The 17,588-nt window shown below is 40.8% G+C and overlaps 1 protein-coding gene across 2 annotated transcripts in view; it reads left to right on the top strand.

Moving 5' to 3' along the window:
• Nucleotides 1-17,588, top strand: part of ZNF280D (zinc finger protein 280D) — a 153,529-nt gene that overhangs the window by 74,192 nt on the left and 61,749 nt on the right. For both annotated transcript variants that reach the window (XM_073618781.1, XM_073618782.1), the window contains 2 exons: nucleotides 9,641-9,798; nucleotides 13,313-13,413. In XM_073618781.1, the coding sequence (XP_073474882.1) occupies nucleotides 9,641-9,798; nucleotides 13,313-13,413 (259 nt within the window). The remainder of the gene's footprint in view (nucleotides 1-9,640; nucleotides 9,799-13,312; nucleotides 13,414-17,588) is intronic.

Here is a 17,588-nt window from a genome sequence, read left to right as displayed (position 1 = left end):
CTAGCCGAGGAAACTGACTTCTTTTTCCGGAACACAGCAAGAAGGCGAGGGGAGCAAATGTGTGTCTGCTCTTCTCCCTCCCCTCCTTCTGCCAGTACCCGCCATGTCGGTCCCGGGCCCGCAGATGGGCAAGCAGAGCCCGGAATACATGGTGGGGGTGCACGTGCGCCAGTACCGGGGGGGGTGTGTAGGAGACTGCCAGTCAGTTTTACACACAATCCCAGTGGTTGCAGCCACTGGATTGTGTGTGAAACCCCCAAACAGACCTGGTAGTGAAAGAGTTAAAGTGCACCTAAACCTAAAATAAAAATGTAATATATTACAGCTTAGATATGTGGTGGGTTCCTTTAGATTTCTTTATTGAGATAGTTTCTTCTTTTCTTTTTTGCCTGCTTTTTCTCAGTAAATAACAGACGTCTGTCTCGTTGCGGCTACTCTAATTTTCTCACGGTATTAATAAAATTAGCTTTTAGGACTGCAAAGACATCTTCATCTCTCCAACGAAGCCCCAGATTGCAGTAAAACTTGACTCCAATCTTTCCCCACTCAGACTAAAAATAAAAAGTTTTGGCTGGACATAACCTTTTATTGCTCAAAAGCCCCGTTGTGTTAAAGCTCGGATAATACAAAAGGCATCTTCAGCAGGAAGTGGCTGGTTCTGTCACTTTTTAGCTAAAATTAAAGTAAAATTCCAGTTAAAATGAAAAATCTCCCCTTTGTTTATATGAAGAATATACAAAACTTTTGTATTAACCACTATTTGGGTTGCTAAATATCTGATTAGAATAAAACATTGAATTCAGACATTCAGAAACCCTCCTCGACAATGGTTGCCCTGTGTATTTAAATATGGCTGCACACAGGCACTTCCTATTACTGTTGCCGGCAACACAACAAAAATCTGCCTAGCCCCGACCCCATCTAGACGTCATAGGCTCTCATGAAGAAGCTTCTAAAAAAAAAAAGTAAGCCACCAATGCTGTAAGAAATAAAAAAAACAATCACTCACATGGGAGGGCTGGGAGAAGGTCCAGTGCACATATACGGTATTGCTGTGCAGGGCTTTGAATCGAGACTGTCAGCAGTGGATCCAACTGTTATTTTTGTGATTTTGGACATAAGGCTGAACTTGGCTTACGTTTATGATTGTGGTACAGTATTTTAAAGTGGTTCTAAATGCAGAAGGTTTTTTTACCTTTTATGCAGTCTATGCATTAAAGTAAAAAACCTTCTGCACGCAGAGGCTCTATCTGCTCTCTCCCTCCTCATTGGCTCAGACACAGCAGCAGGAAGCATTAGCTTCCTGCTGCTGTCAATCATAATCAGCGACAAAGGGGCGGGGCCCAGTCGAGGAGGACTGGGGCTGCTGTGTGGACAACCATTGCACAGAGCAGGAAAGTATAACATGCTTGTTATTTTAACCACCTCCCTACCCAGCCGTAGTAATATGACGTCCACAGATGGGATCTCCCATCCTGGGTGGACGTCATATGACGGCCTGGGATTCCTGGCCGTCTAGGGGGCGCGCGCCCGCCTCGTTGCTCGGGACCCGGTGCGTGTGCCCGGCGGCCGCGATGTCCGTTACCCGGGCCGGACTGTGGATCTGTGTGTGTAAACACACAGATCCACGTCCTGTCAGTTGTGAGGAGAGCGATCTGTGTTCCTAGTACAGCGGAACACTGATCGGTCTCCTCCCCTTGTACGTCCCCGCCCCCTACAGTTAGAAACACTCTCTTAGGAAACATATTTAACCCCTTGTGTCCCCCTAGTGGTTAACCCCTTCACTGCCTGTCACATTTACACAGTAATCAATGCAATTTTATAGCATTGATCGCTGTATAAATGTGAATGGTCCCACAAATGTGTCAAAAGTGTCTGATGTGTCCGCCATAATGTCGCAGTCACGAAAAAAAATCGCGATCGCCACTATTACTACTAAAAAAATAAATACATTTTTTTTAAAAAATGCCATAAATCTATCCCGTATTTTGTAGACGCTATAACTTTTGCGCAAACCAATCAATATATGCTTATTGCGATTTTTTTTTTACCAAAAATATGTAGAAGAATACGTATCGGCCGAAACTGAGGAAAAAATGTGTTTTTTTTTTTTTTTAAATTGGGATATTTATTATAGCAAAAAGTAAAAAATATTGTGTTTTTTTTTTTTTCAAAATTGTCGCTCTTCTTTTGTTTATAGCGCAAAAAATAAAAACCGCAGAGGTGATCAAATACCACCAAAAGAAAGCTCTATTTCTGGGGAAAAAAGGACGTCAATTTTTTTGGGGGTACAACGTCGCACGACCACGCAATTGTCATTTAAAGTGCGACAGCGCTGAAAAATAAAAATTGGCCTGGGAAGGAAGGGGGTGAAAATGCCCTGTATTGAACCGGTTAAAGAAAAATAGAATTACATTTAGAATCAGTTTAGGTATAAGGCTTTCCTTCCACTTTAGGAAGGAAGGAATGTGCAGAGCTGTGCTGTGTATAGACCAGCTCTCTGCTAATCTATTTACAGCATCCACCCCGACACAAATTTTCAGCTGCATTTATCTCGCATCTCAGAGAACTTGTCAGAAGTTATCATGCTGATAACAGAAGAACGGCGTAGCATAAAGACAAAGGGCTTTGGAGAGAGATAAGTAAACACTACAGATGCAAAGAAAGGGGGTTGGATAGGGATTATATCAGTGCCCAATGTAAAGAGGCGACAGTTTTTACTTAAAAAAATATAAATTTTATTACATAAATATACAGCGAACAATAAACATAAGGTGCATAAAACATAAGCAGAGTAATATACAAATCGTGGTACTGGCCAAAGTATCCATATGCATGGAATGGTCACTGATGCATGTCAAGTCCCTACATGTTTCACCAAATAATGGCTTCTTCAGGGGATTATGTAGTCACCAGTGTTCAACAGTGGCTCTGAAAATAGTAAACACATAATCAATGTTACAAAATCAAAAGAATGGAAATAATATAATATGACAAAATTACAAAAAAAACACAAACCGAGTGTCATGGCTCATAGACTCTCCCACCCCACAAATCCCACCTAACTTACCAAAGGGACCCTCACAATAGGGCACAAAACCGGACAACCCAACAATCACAGCAAAGGGAGGTATCACTCGTGTGACCACAGGGGGCATACAGAATCCAGGCTATATTAAAATTAAGGAGAAAAATAAAAAGAGTGATGTACATTATTGGACATAACACAGTCCAATATTATGGGCTAACATAGCCTCAATTAGTACTTGCATATACTCTGCTAAGAAAAAGTATGGGTACAGGGGCGCCAGGAAAGCCAAGCAGCACTGTAAGGTTGTAACGTCACCATATATAACCCACTGTAAGTAAAAAGGAGGAACAAAATACCAATAAGGGTAAGGGAATCAAACGTATTTTGATAGAAAAAAGAATATGAAAAATATATATTGAAGACAAATAAAATATTGTGTTGAAGGATATATATTGCTAAAATATATTGCTATATACAGATATATGTGCCCAAAATAGGAATTTTATTTTTAGTGCAATATTTGCAATGGTTAATTACTTCTAAAAATATGCATTGTCAACTGGGGAGCTGGAGATCACCAGCCAAGCAGGTTAGTAGAAGCAAACAGTCCTTTTTTTTAACTTGCCGCCTGCCCGCCTGCGATGTACTGCGGACGAGCAGCCACTGTAGGCAAAGCAATGTACCCATATGTTGCTGCCTATTTACAGGTTTAGGGCATGCACAACCCCCGCCTGGCTCCTGCTTTCCGGCCAGTGTCATTAGTACAGTGACAGTGTATAATATTAACACTAATCACTGTATTAATGTCACTGGTGATGTCAGTGTCAGTCAGATTGTCTGCCACAATATCGCAGTCCCATTATAAGTTGTTGATCGCCCCCATTAGTAGTTTAAAAAAATAACAATTCTAGTATATATACTATAGTTTGTAGGCGCTATAACTTTCATGTAAACCAATCAATATACACTTATTGTTTTTTTTTGTTTTTTTTTTTTTATCAAAAATATGTAACAGAATACATATTGGCTAAATATTTTTTTTTTTAAATTGGATATATAAAGTAAAGTAAAACAAATACGGTATTTTTTTTTTTTTTTTCAATTTTTTATTTTTTTATATTTCTATAGCAAAAAATAAAAAGCCCAGTGGTCGCCAGTTAAATTAGAGCAGTGCCAAATGGCAAAAAATGTCCTGGTCATGAAGGGGGTAAAATCTTCTGGAGCTCAAGCGGATAGTTATAGTACCGTGAGTGTATGTTGTCAACATAGAACAGAAAGTGTGTTATTTAATTTGTAAATAATTTCTTATTATAGTTAATTAGTTAACAAAATGCATCCCACAGTTCTTTGTCAAAGGCAGAAAGACACATCATTGTAATGCCCCGTACACACGGTCGGACTTTGTTCGGACATTCCGACAACAAAATCCTAGGATTTTTTCCAACGGATGTTGGCTCAAACTTGTCTTGCATACACACGGTCACACAAAGTTGACGGAAAATCCGATCGTTCTAAACGCGGTGACGTAAAACACGTACTTCGGGACTATAAACAGGGCAGTGGCCAATAGCTTTCATCTCTTTATTTATTCTGAGCATGTGTGGCACTTTGTCCGTCGGATTTGTGTACACACGATCGGAATTTCCGACAACGGATTTTGTTGTCGGAAAATTTTATATGCTGCTCTCAAACTTTGTGTGTCGGAAAATCCGATGGAAAATGTGTGATGGAGCCTACACACGGTCGGAATTTCCGACAACAAGGTCCTATCACACATTTTCCGTCGGAAAATCCAACCGTGTGTACGGGGCATAAGACAAACACCTGAATCTGTCAGGCATACTATGCTTGCAGTGACTTAAGTAGCAGTGTCCATGCAGGGGATTATTTATGTTTCATATTGTGCTTTTGTAAGCTAATAACGCCAAAATATTTCAAGATAGAGTAGAACTATAAGTTACTCCTTAAAAATAAAGCACTAACTATTATAAGTTTCATCATGTGGGGTTTGGTAGCGTCTCAATTATTTAATGTTTTTACAAAAGCGAACTATTAAGAGCTATTGACAACATGGAAATATAAATGATTGTCATTGGGTTCACATGATAAAAGAGGCTGAATAAAAGTCGTCCTCTTGAATCTATCATTCTTCTCTCCATACACTGAACCTACACATGCTTGGCACTGAGCATATCTGGGTTCTTACCTTCATTTTACCACTGACGTGTATTAACTCAAATTTGGATTGGACTCTCTGTCCCTGATCTGTTTCTGATGGACCCAGCGGAGGCATGAAGGTTTTAATGGACCCTGCCATTCTTTCTATAAAGACAGCCTATCTCCACAGTAAAAACACAGTAAGAGGAATTCATAAAGGATGTTGTAGACTCCCTTTAGAATTCTATCGGCCGTCGCACTAAAATGCCTGTCCTTCCTCCCGATTCATGTACGTGTCAGAGACCGATACATGAATCAGTCGGAGCCAAGCACTGAGGTTGGAGTGTTCATACTGGATATTTCTTCTTCTGTGTGTTCCCTCCTCTGCCACTGCATCTGTCACACTGACAGGCAAATAGCTGAGGAATTTTGTAGTGTGGTGAGTGGAGCCTGCTAGGGATCTGAGAAACGAGTTCCTCAGTAGGTCCACTTTGCTGTTGCTTGGCCATGCACGGCAGTGGGCAGATCCATAGTTGTTACTGGACTTAAAGTGGTTGTAAAGCCTTAAGATTTTTCACCTTAATACATTAAGGTGAAAAACCTTCTGTGCTGTAGCCCCCCAAGACCCTCCCTTTTTCTTACCTGAGCCCAATCCGGTGATATGCACGAGCGCAGCGGCATCAGCTGCTGTCTCTCTCCTCATTGGACAGATTGATCACAGCAGGAGCCATTGGCTCACTCTGCTGTCAATCAAATCCTATGACACGAGAGTGGGGGCGGGACCGAGTCCCGCTGTTTGTGTCATTGGATGCAGTAGCAGGACTCGGGAGCGAGCCCGCACAGGTGCCCCCCAGGGAATGCAGCTTTCCGTGGGGGCACACGATGAAGAGGAGGGGCCTGGAGCGCCAGCAGTGGACCCCAGAAGAAGAGGATGGGGGCTACTCTGTGAAAAACCATTGCACACAGCAGGTAAGTATAGGCATGTTTGTTATTTTTATTTTTAAAAATCTGAAGGTTTACAAACACTTTAATAGAGGGTACAGATCTTCCCACTGTCATGCACTGTCAATCAGCAGCAAAGCAAACCTGAGAATAAACTAGTCTCTCACTTTCCCATCAAGCTCTGCCCTCTAAATGAGATAAGCCATTTCCAAAAAATAGGCATTGCCAAATTTGAGTAATGACATCATCACTATCCCCGACTTAATTGTTTACGTTGAGCCCTGTGCCGAAAGTCTGCATGCCCACCTTTGTACTGGCGTACATCTGTAACCAGCTCAAAGTTGGTTACAATTACTGCTACTTTTGTAATCTGCCAACTGGTGGTACTTCTTCAAGAAGCACAGTGGCTAAGTGGTTAGCGCTTCCGCCTAGCAGCACTAAGGTGATCGGTTTGAATCCCAACCAGAGCACTACCTGCCTGGAGTTTGCATGTTCTCGCTGTGCCTGCGTGGGTTTCCTCCAGGTACTCCGATTTCCTCCCAGGCTCCTAAGACATGCTGGTAGCTTAATTGGCTTCTGTCTAAAGTGGCCCTAGTAGGTTTCTGAATGTGAATTAGGGACCTTAGATTGTAAGGGACCTATGTGAATGTGCAATATATATGTAAAGTGCTGCATAAATTGACCTCGCTATATAAGTACCTGAAATGCATAAAAATCTACTGTTGCCATAGCAATAGGTTCTTAAAGTGGCAGTAGTTAGAGCTACTTGAATTTGTTGTCCATGTGTCTGACTTAGACACTGTGGTAGTTTGCTTGGACATACTGCTTGCTTTAATATACATTTCTGTCCTGCATGTACTACCTGCTAGAACACATCTTTAGCATAGTTTGAAATATCCCAAACCTGGAGAAGGAACACTTATGCTAGTTATTTTTTCACTAGCCCCATTGTAAATGTTTGCCTCTCCTTAGAAAATAGTAATACCAGTCGTCCTTTCTTTTTTATAGAGATATTATGTATTTAGTAACGGCAAAACTGTGTACAGTCTACATATGCTCAAATAACACTTGTTGCCAAATTCAGTGGCCATTTGTTCTTCTGAGAAACGCACATTATTAAAGAAACCAGAGGGCACCTTTCTTGTCTGCTGCTTACATAAACATAAATCTTTTGTCTCAGCTAAGCATTCTTATTGCGTTAAAGAGGTATGGGGGAGCAAGAAAGCAACAATGGCCTTCATCGTCAGCAATATTTATCTCAACGAGTAACAATAGGGTTGAGGATTCGTTCATATGTGATGCATTGACATTCATTCTACTTCATTTTTCAGTTCAGTTTAAAAAGTGTAAATACACCCAAAAATTGAACAAGCATTAAACTTCATTAATTAATGTATATTTCGGTCTGAGCATGGACATGGATGATTGTTTCATCTAATAGACTGTTATCCAGTGTTTATGGGCAGCTTATTTCTGCAAAGATCCGCCTGAATGCAAAACTGTGTAAGGTTGAGTAGCCTTACTAGTCCATGGAGTTGAGCCTTGTTCAGTTCAAACTCTGAAGTTGGTAAAGATCTGCAAGGCATTAAAGTGCCATATATGTGCCTAAAATCTGTAGATTTCCTTTACATGTTATAGAGGGAACCATAAGCAAATGTTCAGTGTTTATGTGTTTAATTTGCTCTTAAAGTATTCTTTGTTAAAATGCCTGTTACTGGTTTGCCTAAGCTCTTTAGAAAATTAAACCTAACATAGAGGGGTTGATTTAATAAATATGATGTTAACTTTGCAAGGGAATTTTCCTTTGTGAATGTTGTAAATCTTCTCTTTGTAAAGTATACTCAAGGAAAATTAAAGAAACAAAAAATAGTTTTGGATTGGATGATGGAAATCTTGGCCCTCAATAACTAAGCTAAGAAAAAATTCAATTTCAACACGAAAATTCCAGTTGCAACATGAACTAGCCTATTTGCCTTCAGTAAATCAACCCCATGATGTAGCTTATGTAATGATTAAGAGCCCTTTCACACTGAGCCACAGGCCGCGTTAGCGGTGAAGCACCGCTAGTTATAGCGGCCCTTTACTGTCCTTTTATCGGCGCTAGCGGGCCGCTTTTAACTCCCGCTAGCAGCCGAAGAAAGGGTTAAATACGCTCTAAAAGTGCCACTGCCGAAGCGATTAGCAGGCGCTTCGGCAGCGGTGCCCATTCATTTCAGGGGGCAGGGGTGATGCTGCGTGCAGGACTTTTTTAACATCCTGCCAGCGCACCGCCCAGTGTGAAAGCACTCAGGCTCTCACACTGGGGCTGTGGAGAAGGCGTTTTTCAAGCGCTTTACAGGCACTATTTTTAGCCCTTTAGTGCCTGAAAAATGCCTCAGTGTGAAAGGGGTCTTAGAGCTATTTGAATTACTTTTGTGCGTGTGTGTATATATACACACTATATTGTCAAAAGTATTGGGACGCTTGCCTTGAACTTTAATGGCATCCCAGTCTTAGTCCATAGGGTTCAATATTGCGTTGGCCCACCCTTTGCAGCTATAACAGATTCAACTCTTCTGGGAAGGCTGCCCACAAGGTTTAGGAGGGTGTCTATGGGAATGTTTGATCATTCTTCCAGAAGCGCATTTCTGAGGTCAGGCACTAATGTTAAACTAGAAGGCCTGGCTTGCTGTCTCTGCTCTAATTCATCCCTAAGGTGTTCAATGGCGTTAAGGACAGGACTCTGTGCAGACCAGTCAAGTTCCTCCACCCCAAACTCGCTCATCCATGTCTTTATGGGCCTTGCTTTGTGCACTGGTGTGCATTCATGTTGGAACAGGAAGAGACCATCCCCAAACTGTTCCCACAAATTTGGGAGCATAAAATTGTCTAAAATGTCTTGGTATGCTGACACCTTAAGATTTCCCTTCACTGGATCTAAGGGGCCAAGCCAAACCCCTGGAAAGCAACCCCACACCATAATCCCCCCTCCACCAAATGATTTGAACCAGTGCATAAAGCAAGGTTCATATTAGACATGGATGAGCGAGTTTGAGGGGGAGGAACTTGACTGGCCTGCACAGAGTCCTGACCTCAACCTGATAGAACACCTTTGGGATGAATTAGAGTGGAGACTGCGAGCCAGGCCTTCTCGTCCAACATTAGTGCCTGACCTCACAAATGTGCTTCTGGAAGAAAGGGTGGGCCAACTCAATATTGAAACCTTCAGACTAAGACTAGGATGCCATTAAAGTGTGTGTGTGTGTATATATATATATATATATATATATATATATATATATATATATATATATATATATATATATATATATATATATATATATATATATATATATATATATATATAAAAGGCCGGTGTCCCAACACTTTTGACAATATAGTGTGTGTGTAGATAAGGTTGGCCAGTTTAATAAGTATTTTAAGTTAGGCTTATAATGCAGATTTTTTTCCTTGCTTATTTATTTTATTTGTTGTTTCAATATTTTTGCCTGTTGTTATTTTCTTGGTTAGGTTCATGAACCACATGAAGCATCACTTGGAACTTGAGAAGCAGAGTACAGAAAGTTGGGAAAACCACACCACCTGCCACCACTGTTATCGCCAGTTTCCAACTCCCTTTCAGCTGCAGTGCCACATTGAAAGTTCACACACGCTCTATGAATCCACAAGTAAGATCAGAGGGCTCTACTCTGTGTTATAGATCTGTGTGATTTATCCATTGGTGTTAGTATCGTTATTAAAGCTGACAAGAGTAAATTTAATTTCATGCTCAGCAGTCGTTGTAATGCACTTAATTTTCCAATTAACACAAATCTGCAAATTGTTATCAGCTTGCACCTTTATTTTGAAAGAGCTATAATGTGTACTGAATTGACCCTACAAAAAATCTAAATGTCAATGAAGCTTTTTTTGGTGTAAGCCCTGGTTCACAGTACAGCAATTTGGCATGCGATTCGACATGTCAAATCGCATGCCAAATCGGCGGCTATTGCCAGCAACAGCACCGTCCGATTCGGTACGGCCTTGCATCGATTCCCAAAAGTAGTTTCTGTATTATTTTTGGCAACTTCTGGGTGCAATTTCAATAGACATCTGTGCAGAAACCCACACAGATGTCTCTGAAATCGCCCCCGAAGTCGGGACTGACATGCGGGAATGAAATCGCGCGAGTTCAGCTGAACTTGCACGATTTCATTCCCGCTGTCAGTGTGAACCTGGGCTAAAGCTAGAAATGCATCAGTGCAGTCAAATGTTTATTACATAGTTTTAAAAGAACCATTAATGCCTATGTATTTTTGCCCAAATCTGGAAAAGCAGCATAATCATGTTAAATTGTATTTTACCCATAAAGTATAAACACTAAGCCAGGTTGGATCAAAAACCTAATTAATTGTAATTGTACAGTTTATTTTCTCTTATGTTTTCCCAACCCCTGCAGAAAACTCTTGGTTCTGGAAGGCACGTGCAGCTAAAGACCTCTGAGCTGTGTGAGAGCCGTGGTCTCTGCAGAGTGGTCTAACTTGCCCCCTTACTGATTGCAGAGTTGTAGTGATGACAACTGCACACTCATGCCAGGAGTAGGAGTTTTCTTTTTGGTTTGGGGAAATGTAAAAAAAATATAAACAGTAAGACAATTTAGTACTTTCCGTTTTGATCCAACCTTGCTTCATTTCTATAATTTTTGGACAAACTACATTTGGGTTTTTAAAAAGTTCCACCTTTTGCAAAAAAAATTTTAAAAAATGCATCCATAATGCAAAAGTGTGCATTTATTATAATTTTTTTGTATTTGAGCCTGCAAAGCATTTCTATTGTGTTCAGTGAATAGTGAGTGCATTGCTCTGGTTCCTGACTACTATTCCTCCAGCTTCGGTCCATACGGAGGTACAGAATTTTATCTATAGAGCTAGAGGAAGTATTGATGGACTACAAGTGCATTGACTCCATGGCACTAATGTTCCATTGAAAACTACGAGTCCCTATGCCAGATGGGACTTGTAGTTTTTTCTTCCATAACTCTGTGAATAAATGATGTGGCTGTGTGGCCAGAGCTATGCATAGCTGTACCAAATTCAAATTTGACAGGAGCCAGTGTGAAAGAAGAACCTCCAGATCCTGTAAGTTTTGGGGGGGGGGGGGGCTATGCATGCTGATCTTCCTTCATGTTATATCCTAAATATGGGTGTAACATGAAACCTGGTCAGAAAGGTGGAGTTTTTAAAGCTGACCTCTGTATAAGTTTACTTGCATCCCCTTTACCCCCGTCTGTTTCATTGCTGGCAAGTGTGAGGAACACCGAGTCTATCATCAGCTCATCATGTACGTAAATACCCGACTGTACAATGTTTGTACAACCAAATTTGCATTGGCAAAGCACAGATTCGATTAAAAGTATAACTAAAGCCAAAAGTATTTTTTTAGTTTTGGACAGTGTGGAGATGGATTAGAATACCTGTCAGTTTTTATTGCTGTCTGTTTCCCCCATTAAGGAGATTCCCCCTCTCTATTTGTCCTGTTTACTATTATAGTTTTGCCCAGGTTCACACTGATGCGTGTTAGAAATCAGCTGAACTCGCCTGATTTCAAACCGGCAATGCAGTCCGACTTCGGGGGCGATTTGACAGACATCTGTGCGGGTTCATGCACAGATGGCTGATCAAATCGCCTCAGAAGTCACCAAAAGTAGTACAGGAACTACACTTGGAAATCAGTGCAGCACCACACCAATTCAGACAGTGCTTTTGCTGGGAATAGCTGCCGATTTGGCATGCGATTTGAGATGTCAAATCCCATGCCAAATCAGCCCAGTGTGAATGTGGGCTTAAAGTGAAAGTAAAAGAAAAAGCCCAAATTTTGGGTTGTCCCCAGAGAATTAATATATGGGAAATCTTCCAATGGGGACACTAATTCCCTTAATTTGCAGGGATTTCCTCACACTTCACGTTTGGCTATGGGACAGGAAGTGAAGGGAAATCTCCACAATGAGCTATAGGTGAGATACAGGTGGCATATAAACCTCCCTTGCTCTATCCAAAATAGAAAAAAAAATGTTTGCTTATAGTTTTACTTTAAGTTAAATTGCATCTGGTATGCTTAGTGCTCAGCTTCATGATTGTAATATAGGATTAACAAATTATATTGTCATTTCTGACCCTGTATACAGTAGTGGGCTCTACACATCATTGTGTTTGAAATATAACAAATATGACCTTCGACAGAATAAGACTGGGTTCACACTAGTGGGAATTGGATGTGGGTTTTCCCGCATCCAATTCGCATGTCAGGAGACTGGGACCAGCTCTCTATGGAGCCAGTTCACACATCCCAGGGACGCCTGCAGAGCGGTTTGCAGAAGAGTCCTGTGCGTCTTCTGGGCCGTTTCAGGTCCGAATCCATCCAAAAATTCGGGCCTGGTTCGTCCCTGAAACTGAGAACAGAGACGCACCAGACCCCTGCTGTGAGCCTCTCCGCACAGCAGTGTGAACCCAGCCTGAAGTGATTTGTTTGGTATTTTAGGAAGCATAAGGGCGAGTTCACACTGGAATGCACAGCTGCCAAGGCTGTAAAGTGGCTGCGGAAAGGGACAGTGTGTGAGATTCAGCGCATCATATGGCTCCTTTTTTGTACAAATTTTATTTGAACTGTACAAATAGCTTAAGCTGCAAAGAAGTGTACACATACCAAGGCCACAATTTGACATGCAGCACACACAGTTGCAGCATGGTGGTGCAGTTTTTTAGGGGGTTAAAACAAGTAAGGATGAGGCGACTTATCAATACCTGACCTCCTGTGAAGCATTCTCTGAAAAGTAAACCACCATGGATTGCTCTTAAGCAGGCAAAGCTTGTGTGAACTAGCTTTTGGTTAGGTGTGCTTGTTTGGTATTTTGGTAAACTGGCCCTTAGTTGCGTGTGCTTGCTGGTAATTCAAATACAAATAAGTAAGATCAAACATAACAGACATTTCCTGAAATTCGCACAGGAGCCGATGCGGAGATGTGTTAACCGGCTTCATAGAGAGCTGGTCACAATCTCCTGCTATGCGAATTGAATACGGAGAAACTCGCATCCAGTTCGCAACAGTGTGAACCCAGCCTTACTTCGACACTATGCTACATTTTATGTTTGTTCCTGAAACAGCATCTCAAATTATTATTTTTTTCTTCATCTTTATTTTCTTCAGCCATGTGCAAGATATGTGAATTATCATTTGAATCTGAGCAGGTCCTGTTGCAGCATATGAAGGATAATCATAAGCCTGGAGAAATGCCATATGTTTGCCAGGTAAGAATAATTAGACCTTATGGGTGGGTGTGTTTGTTAGTATATGTGTGAATATATACCTTTTTAAATGCTTTCACAATACTCTGTGATTCTGATAATCTGCAACTCGTCAATACTACATTAGCTTGTGGCAAGCACTAAAGGCAGAACTAAAAGTGAACCTATCATGTCTGTTCAGGGTAAAGTATCAAGCTTAGTGACTGCTTGTATCTGAACTCACACAGGGCTAAGAACCCAATTCCTACCCCTTGGCAGCCCAAGCTTTTATTACTGTGATTTCAGATTTTGAGTTTTTTTAACATATGCAATAATTAACCACTAGCAAAATGACGGCTGCAAAGTGGTTGCGATATCCTGACCGGACGTCATATGACGTCACATCACGGCGATCGTTGTTGCGGTGTGTCAGTCTGACACACCGCAACACTGATCTAAGTAAAGAGTCTGACGGAGACTCTACCACGTGATCAGCCGTGTCCAATCACGGCTGATCGCAGTGTAAATAGGAAGAGCTGTTGACCGGCTTTTCCTCACTCGCGTCTGTCAGACGCGAGTAGAGGAGAGCCGATTGGCTGCTCCTCTGACAGGGGGGTCTGTGCTGATTGATTATCAATCCCCCGAGGATGCCCACACTGGACCACCAGGGACGCCACCAAGACCACCATGGATGCCCACCACTAGATGCCACCCATGGCCACCAGGGATAACAATCAGTGCCCACAATGATGCCCACCAGTACCATCCATTAGTGTACATCAGTGCCCATTCATGCCCATCCGTGCCACCTATCAGTACCCATCCGTGCCGCCTATCAGTGCCCATCCGTGCCACCTATCAGTGCCGCCTATGTGTACCCATCAGTGCCGCATATTAGTGCCCATCATCAGTGCGCATCAGTGAAGGAGAAAAGTTCGTTATTTACAAAGTTTTGTATCAGAAACAAAACAAAAAAAACTTTTTTTTTTTTCAAAATTTTCGACCTTTTTTTATTTATTTAGCAGAAAATAAAAATTCCAGAGGTGATCAAATACAACCAAAAGAAAGCTCTATTTGTGGGAACAAAATGATAAACATTTAGTTTGGGTACAGTGTAGCTTGACCGGGCAATTGTCATTCAAAGTGCGACAGCACTGAAAGCTGAAAATTGGTCTGGGTAGGAAGGTGTATAAATGGCCTGTATGGAAGTGGTTAAAATGAGTTTGCTTACAAGTACATTTGTTTTGTTTTTTCCCCAATGTACATATTTACAGCGTTTTATATAATTGCTGTAGAATGAAGTATCCAGTCAGGTCAAGCAAAGATTCAGCAAGGAGCTTAAAGTATAGTGAATATTTTAGTGTGTAGTACATATTTTGAGTTATTTTTGCAATTTTTACTTTTGAGGTAATTTTTGTGATTTTCAGAAACTTACATGTTTGCTCTATTTCATACTTTTGTTGGTATATTAAATGCAGAGGTTTATGGATTATCTGCTAAAAAATAATGCACATTGATAATATTTAAAGTGAAAGTAAAGTCAACTTTTTAACTTGGAGCTACAGGTAAGCCTATAATGAGGCTTACCTGTAGGTACAGTGAATATTTCCTAAACTTGCACTGTTTAGAAGATATCCACACAGAATGCAGCCAGTGAAGTCACAGTGACATGCAGTTTGAAGGGACGGCATACCCGTGCCGTGACCTGGCTTGTGCAGGAGTGATGTCAACCCGGAAGGAAGACTAAGTAAAGATGGAAGTGCCGGGGGGCCATGACAGCCCTACACAGCGCTACACTTGAGGGCCCTGTGTGCATGGTCAGTAATTACAAGTCTGTCATAATGTCCTAGTATGCAGTGCACACTAGTGCATTGGGCTCCATTCACAAAGCAGGATTTCCCTCTTTACAATTTGCAGTAAAATAGCTTATAGTTTGTTTTTTTTTTAGAAATTATTTTGCAATTTACAAAAAAAGCTACTAAAATACCGCATTCGGTATTTCATCAAAATATGTGGTATTTTATCTCATTAAACCACCTGGTATTTTATCTCATGTGATATCCAGTTGGATGAATACAATGGAGAAGAATTAGAACCACTATAAGTTTTTATTGCCAATAAAGAGGTAAAATGGTTTAAACCGTAAAAATATGCCAACTCACAAATTCGGTGCGGCCCCTGCAGCATATGTATTCATACAAAAGAAAAAAGGTGACCAGAATATCTGTTTTCCCTTTAGTTACACTTTAGGTAAATCAACCGTAATGATTTCCATATTAAGGTTTCTATGCATTACTGTTGAGAGAACCGATCCAAAAAGGCAGAGACTACTCAAAATTGGCTAATATATTTTTACATTCCTGAACCACTTCTCGCCCGTGGAACGTTCTTAGCTTGAAGACGTGATATCTGAATGATGCCTGCAGCTACAGACATCATTCAGATATCTTTGTTTTCAGCCAGATTCCCTCTAATGTAAAAGTCACCCTAGTGGCTATTCAGCCGTTGGATTGCTTTTACAGGCAGCGGAAGGGGAGGCCCCCTTCCACTGCCCTCCAGTGCCTTTCTGGGCTCTCCCGTGTGATCGGGAAGCTGGATTTACGATCCGGCAGTTAGCCATAGAGATGGCCGTGGACCGGATGGTCCCCAGCCATCTCTATGACCCTGGAAGGCCAGAAGCGATGTCATGACAGTACTTCCGGCACTGGCAGATGTAAACACTGCCAGTTTTTTTTACCTGGAAAGCAGAGATCGATGTTTTGTTTTATTTTTGTTTTTTTTATCATGCTTTTTACAGTAGAGGAGATATCTGGAGCCTCATTGACCCCAGATGTCTAACTAAAGGAATGTTTACATTTCTTGTAATGGGAATAAAAGTGATAAAAAAAAAAAAATTAATGAGACAGTGTAAAAAAAAAAAAAAAAAAAAAAAAATTAAAAGCGCCCCACCCCCTTGTACTTGCATGCAGAAGCGAACGCATACGTAGGTTGTGCTCACATATGTAAACGGCGTTCGAACCACACATGTGGAGTATTGCTGCAAACGGAGCGAGAGCAATAATTCTAGCACAAGGCCTCTTCCTTAACTCTAAACTGTTAACCTGTAATAAAATTTAAAACGTAGCCTATGGAGATTTTTAAGTACCAAAATTTGGCGCAATTCCACAAGTGTGCGCAATTTTAAAGCGTGACATGTTTGTTATCTGTTTACTCGACGAATCATCATCTTTCAAATTATACAAAAAATTGGTAAATATTGTGTTTTTTTTTATTTATTAAAGTGTATTTTTTCAACAAAAAAAAAAGCATTTGAAAAATTGCTGCACAAATACCGTGTGACGTAACAAATTGCAAAAATCGCTAGGGTCTCTGCTAAAAGTATATATAATGTTTGTTGGTTCTGAGTAATTTTCTAGCAAAAAAATTGTGATTTTTACATGTAGGAGAGGAATGCCAAAATTGGCCCAGGATGGAAGTGGCTAAATACCGCATACCTGGACAACTACTTAATTACTGCATGCTTTTAATTATTTATTTCCTTATGGTAATTGACTTTAACCCCATTTCAAGCAGTATGTACCGACAGTTTTGAGAGTTTTGCTGTAAATACCGCTAAATGGTATAGTGAATTGACGATTTCACGATCGCATTTAATATTTAGGGATATTGTGTTTGTATACCTAAATACCGCATGTGAGATTCTTTTGTGAATGGAGCCCATTATGACTTAAACCTGCAAGGGGCCCTTTTTTTATGTGGTGGTTTACTACCGCTTTAAAAGCTTCCTTCTTACATATGCTCATCCAATGTACAGCACAGTAGAGCCTTCTTGGAACAGAAAATAATGGAATGAGATGTGAACACCTCCTGTTTTAAGAATTTCTTTACTGTGTTGTGCTCTGCTTCAGTACAGGGCTCTTTTCCTTTAGTCCCTTCTTACTATAACCTTATGGGTTATACTTTAGCAGGCTCATCTAGAAAGCATTGGAAAAAAAAATGTAATTAGAAGTAATTTGTGATAAGACTTTTAGGGTGTTATTTACAAAAGGCAAATCCACTTTGCACTACAAGTTCAAACTACAAGTGCAAAGTGCACTTGAAATTGCAGTCGGTGTAGATCTGAAAGGAGGGGAAGCTCTGCTGATTTTATCATCCAATCATGTGCAAGCTAAAATGCTGTTTTTTATTTTCCTCGCATG

Source organism: Aquarana catesbeiana, linkage group LG03 (assembly GCF_042186555.1).
Source record: "Aquarana catesbeiana isolate 2022-GZ linkage group LG03, ASM4218655v1, whole genome shotgun sequence".
NCBI lineage: Eukaryota > Metazoa > Chordata > Amphibia > Anura > Ranidae > Aquarana > Aquarana catesbeiana.
Note: the sequence above shows the minus strand (reverse complement) of the source record. Positions and strands in the feature narration are given on the sequence as shown.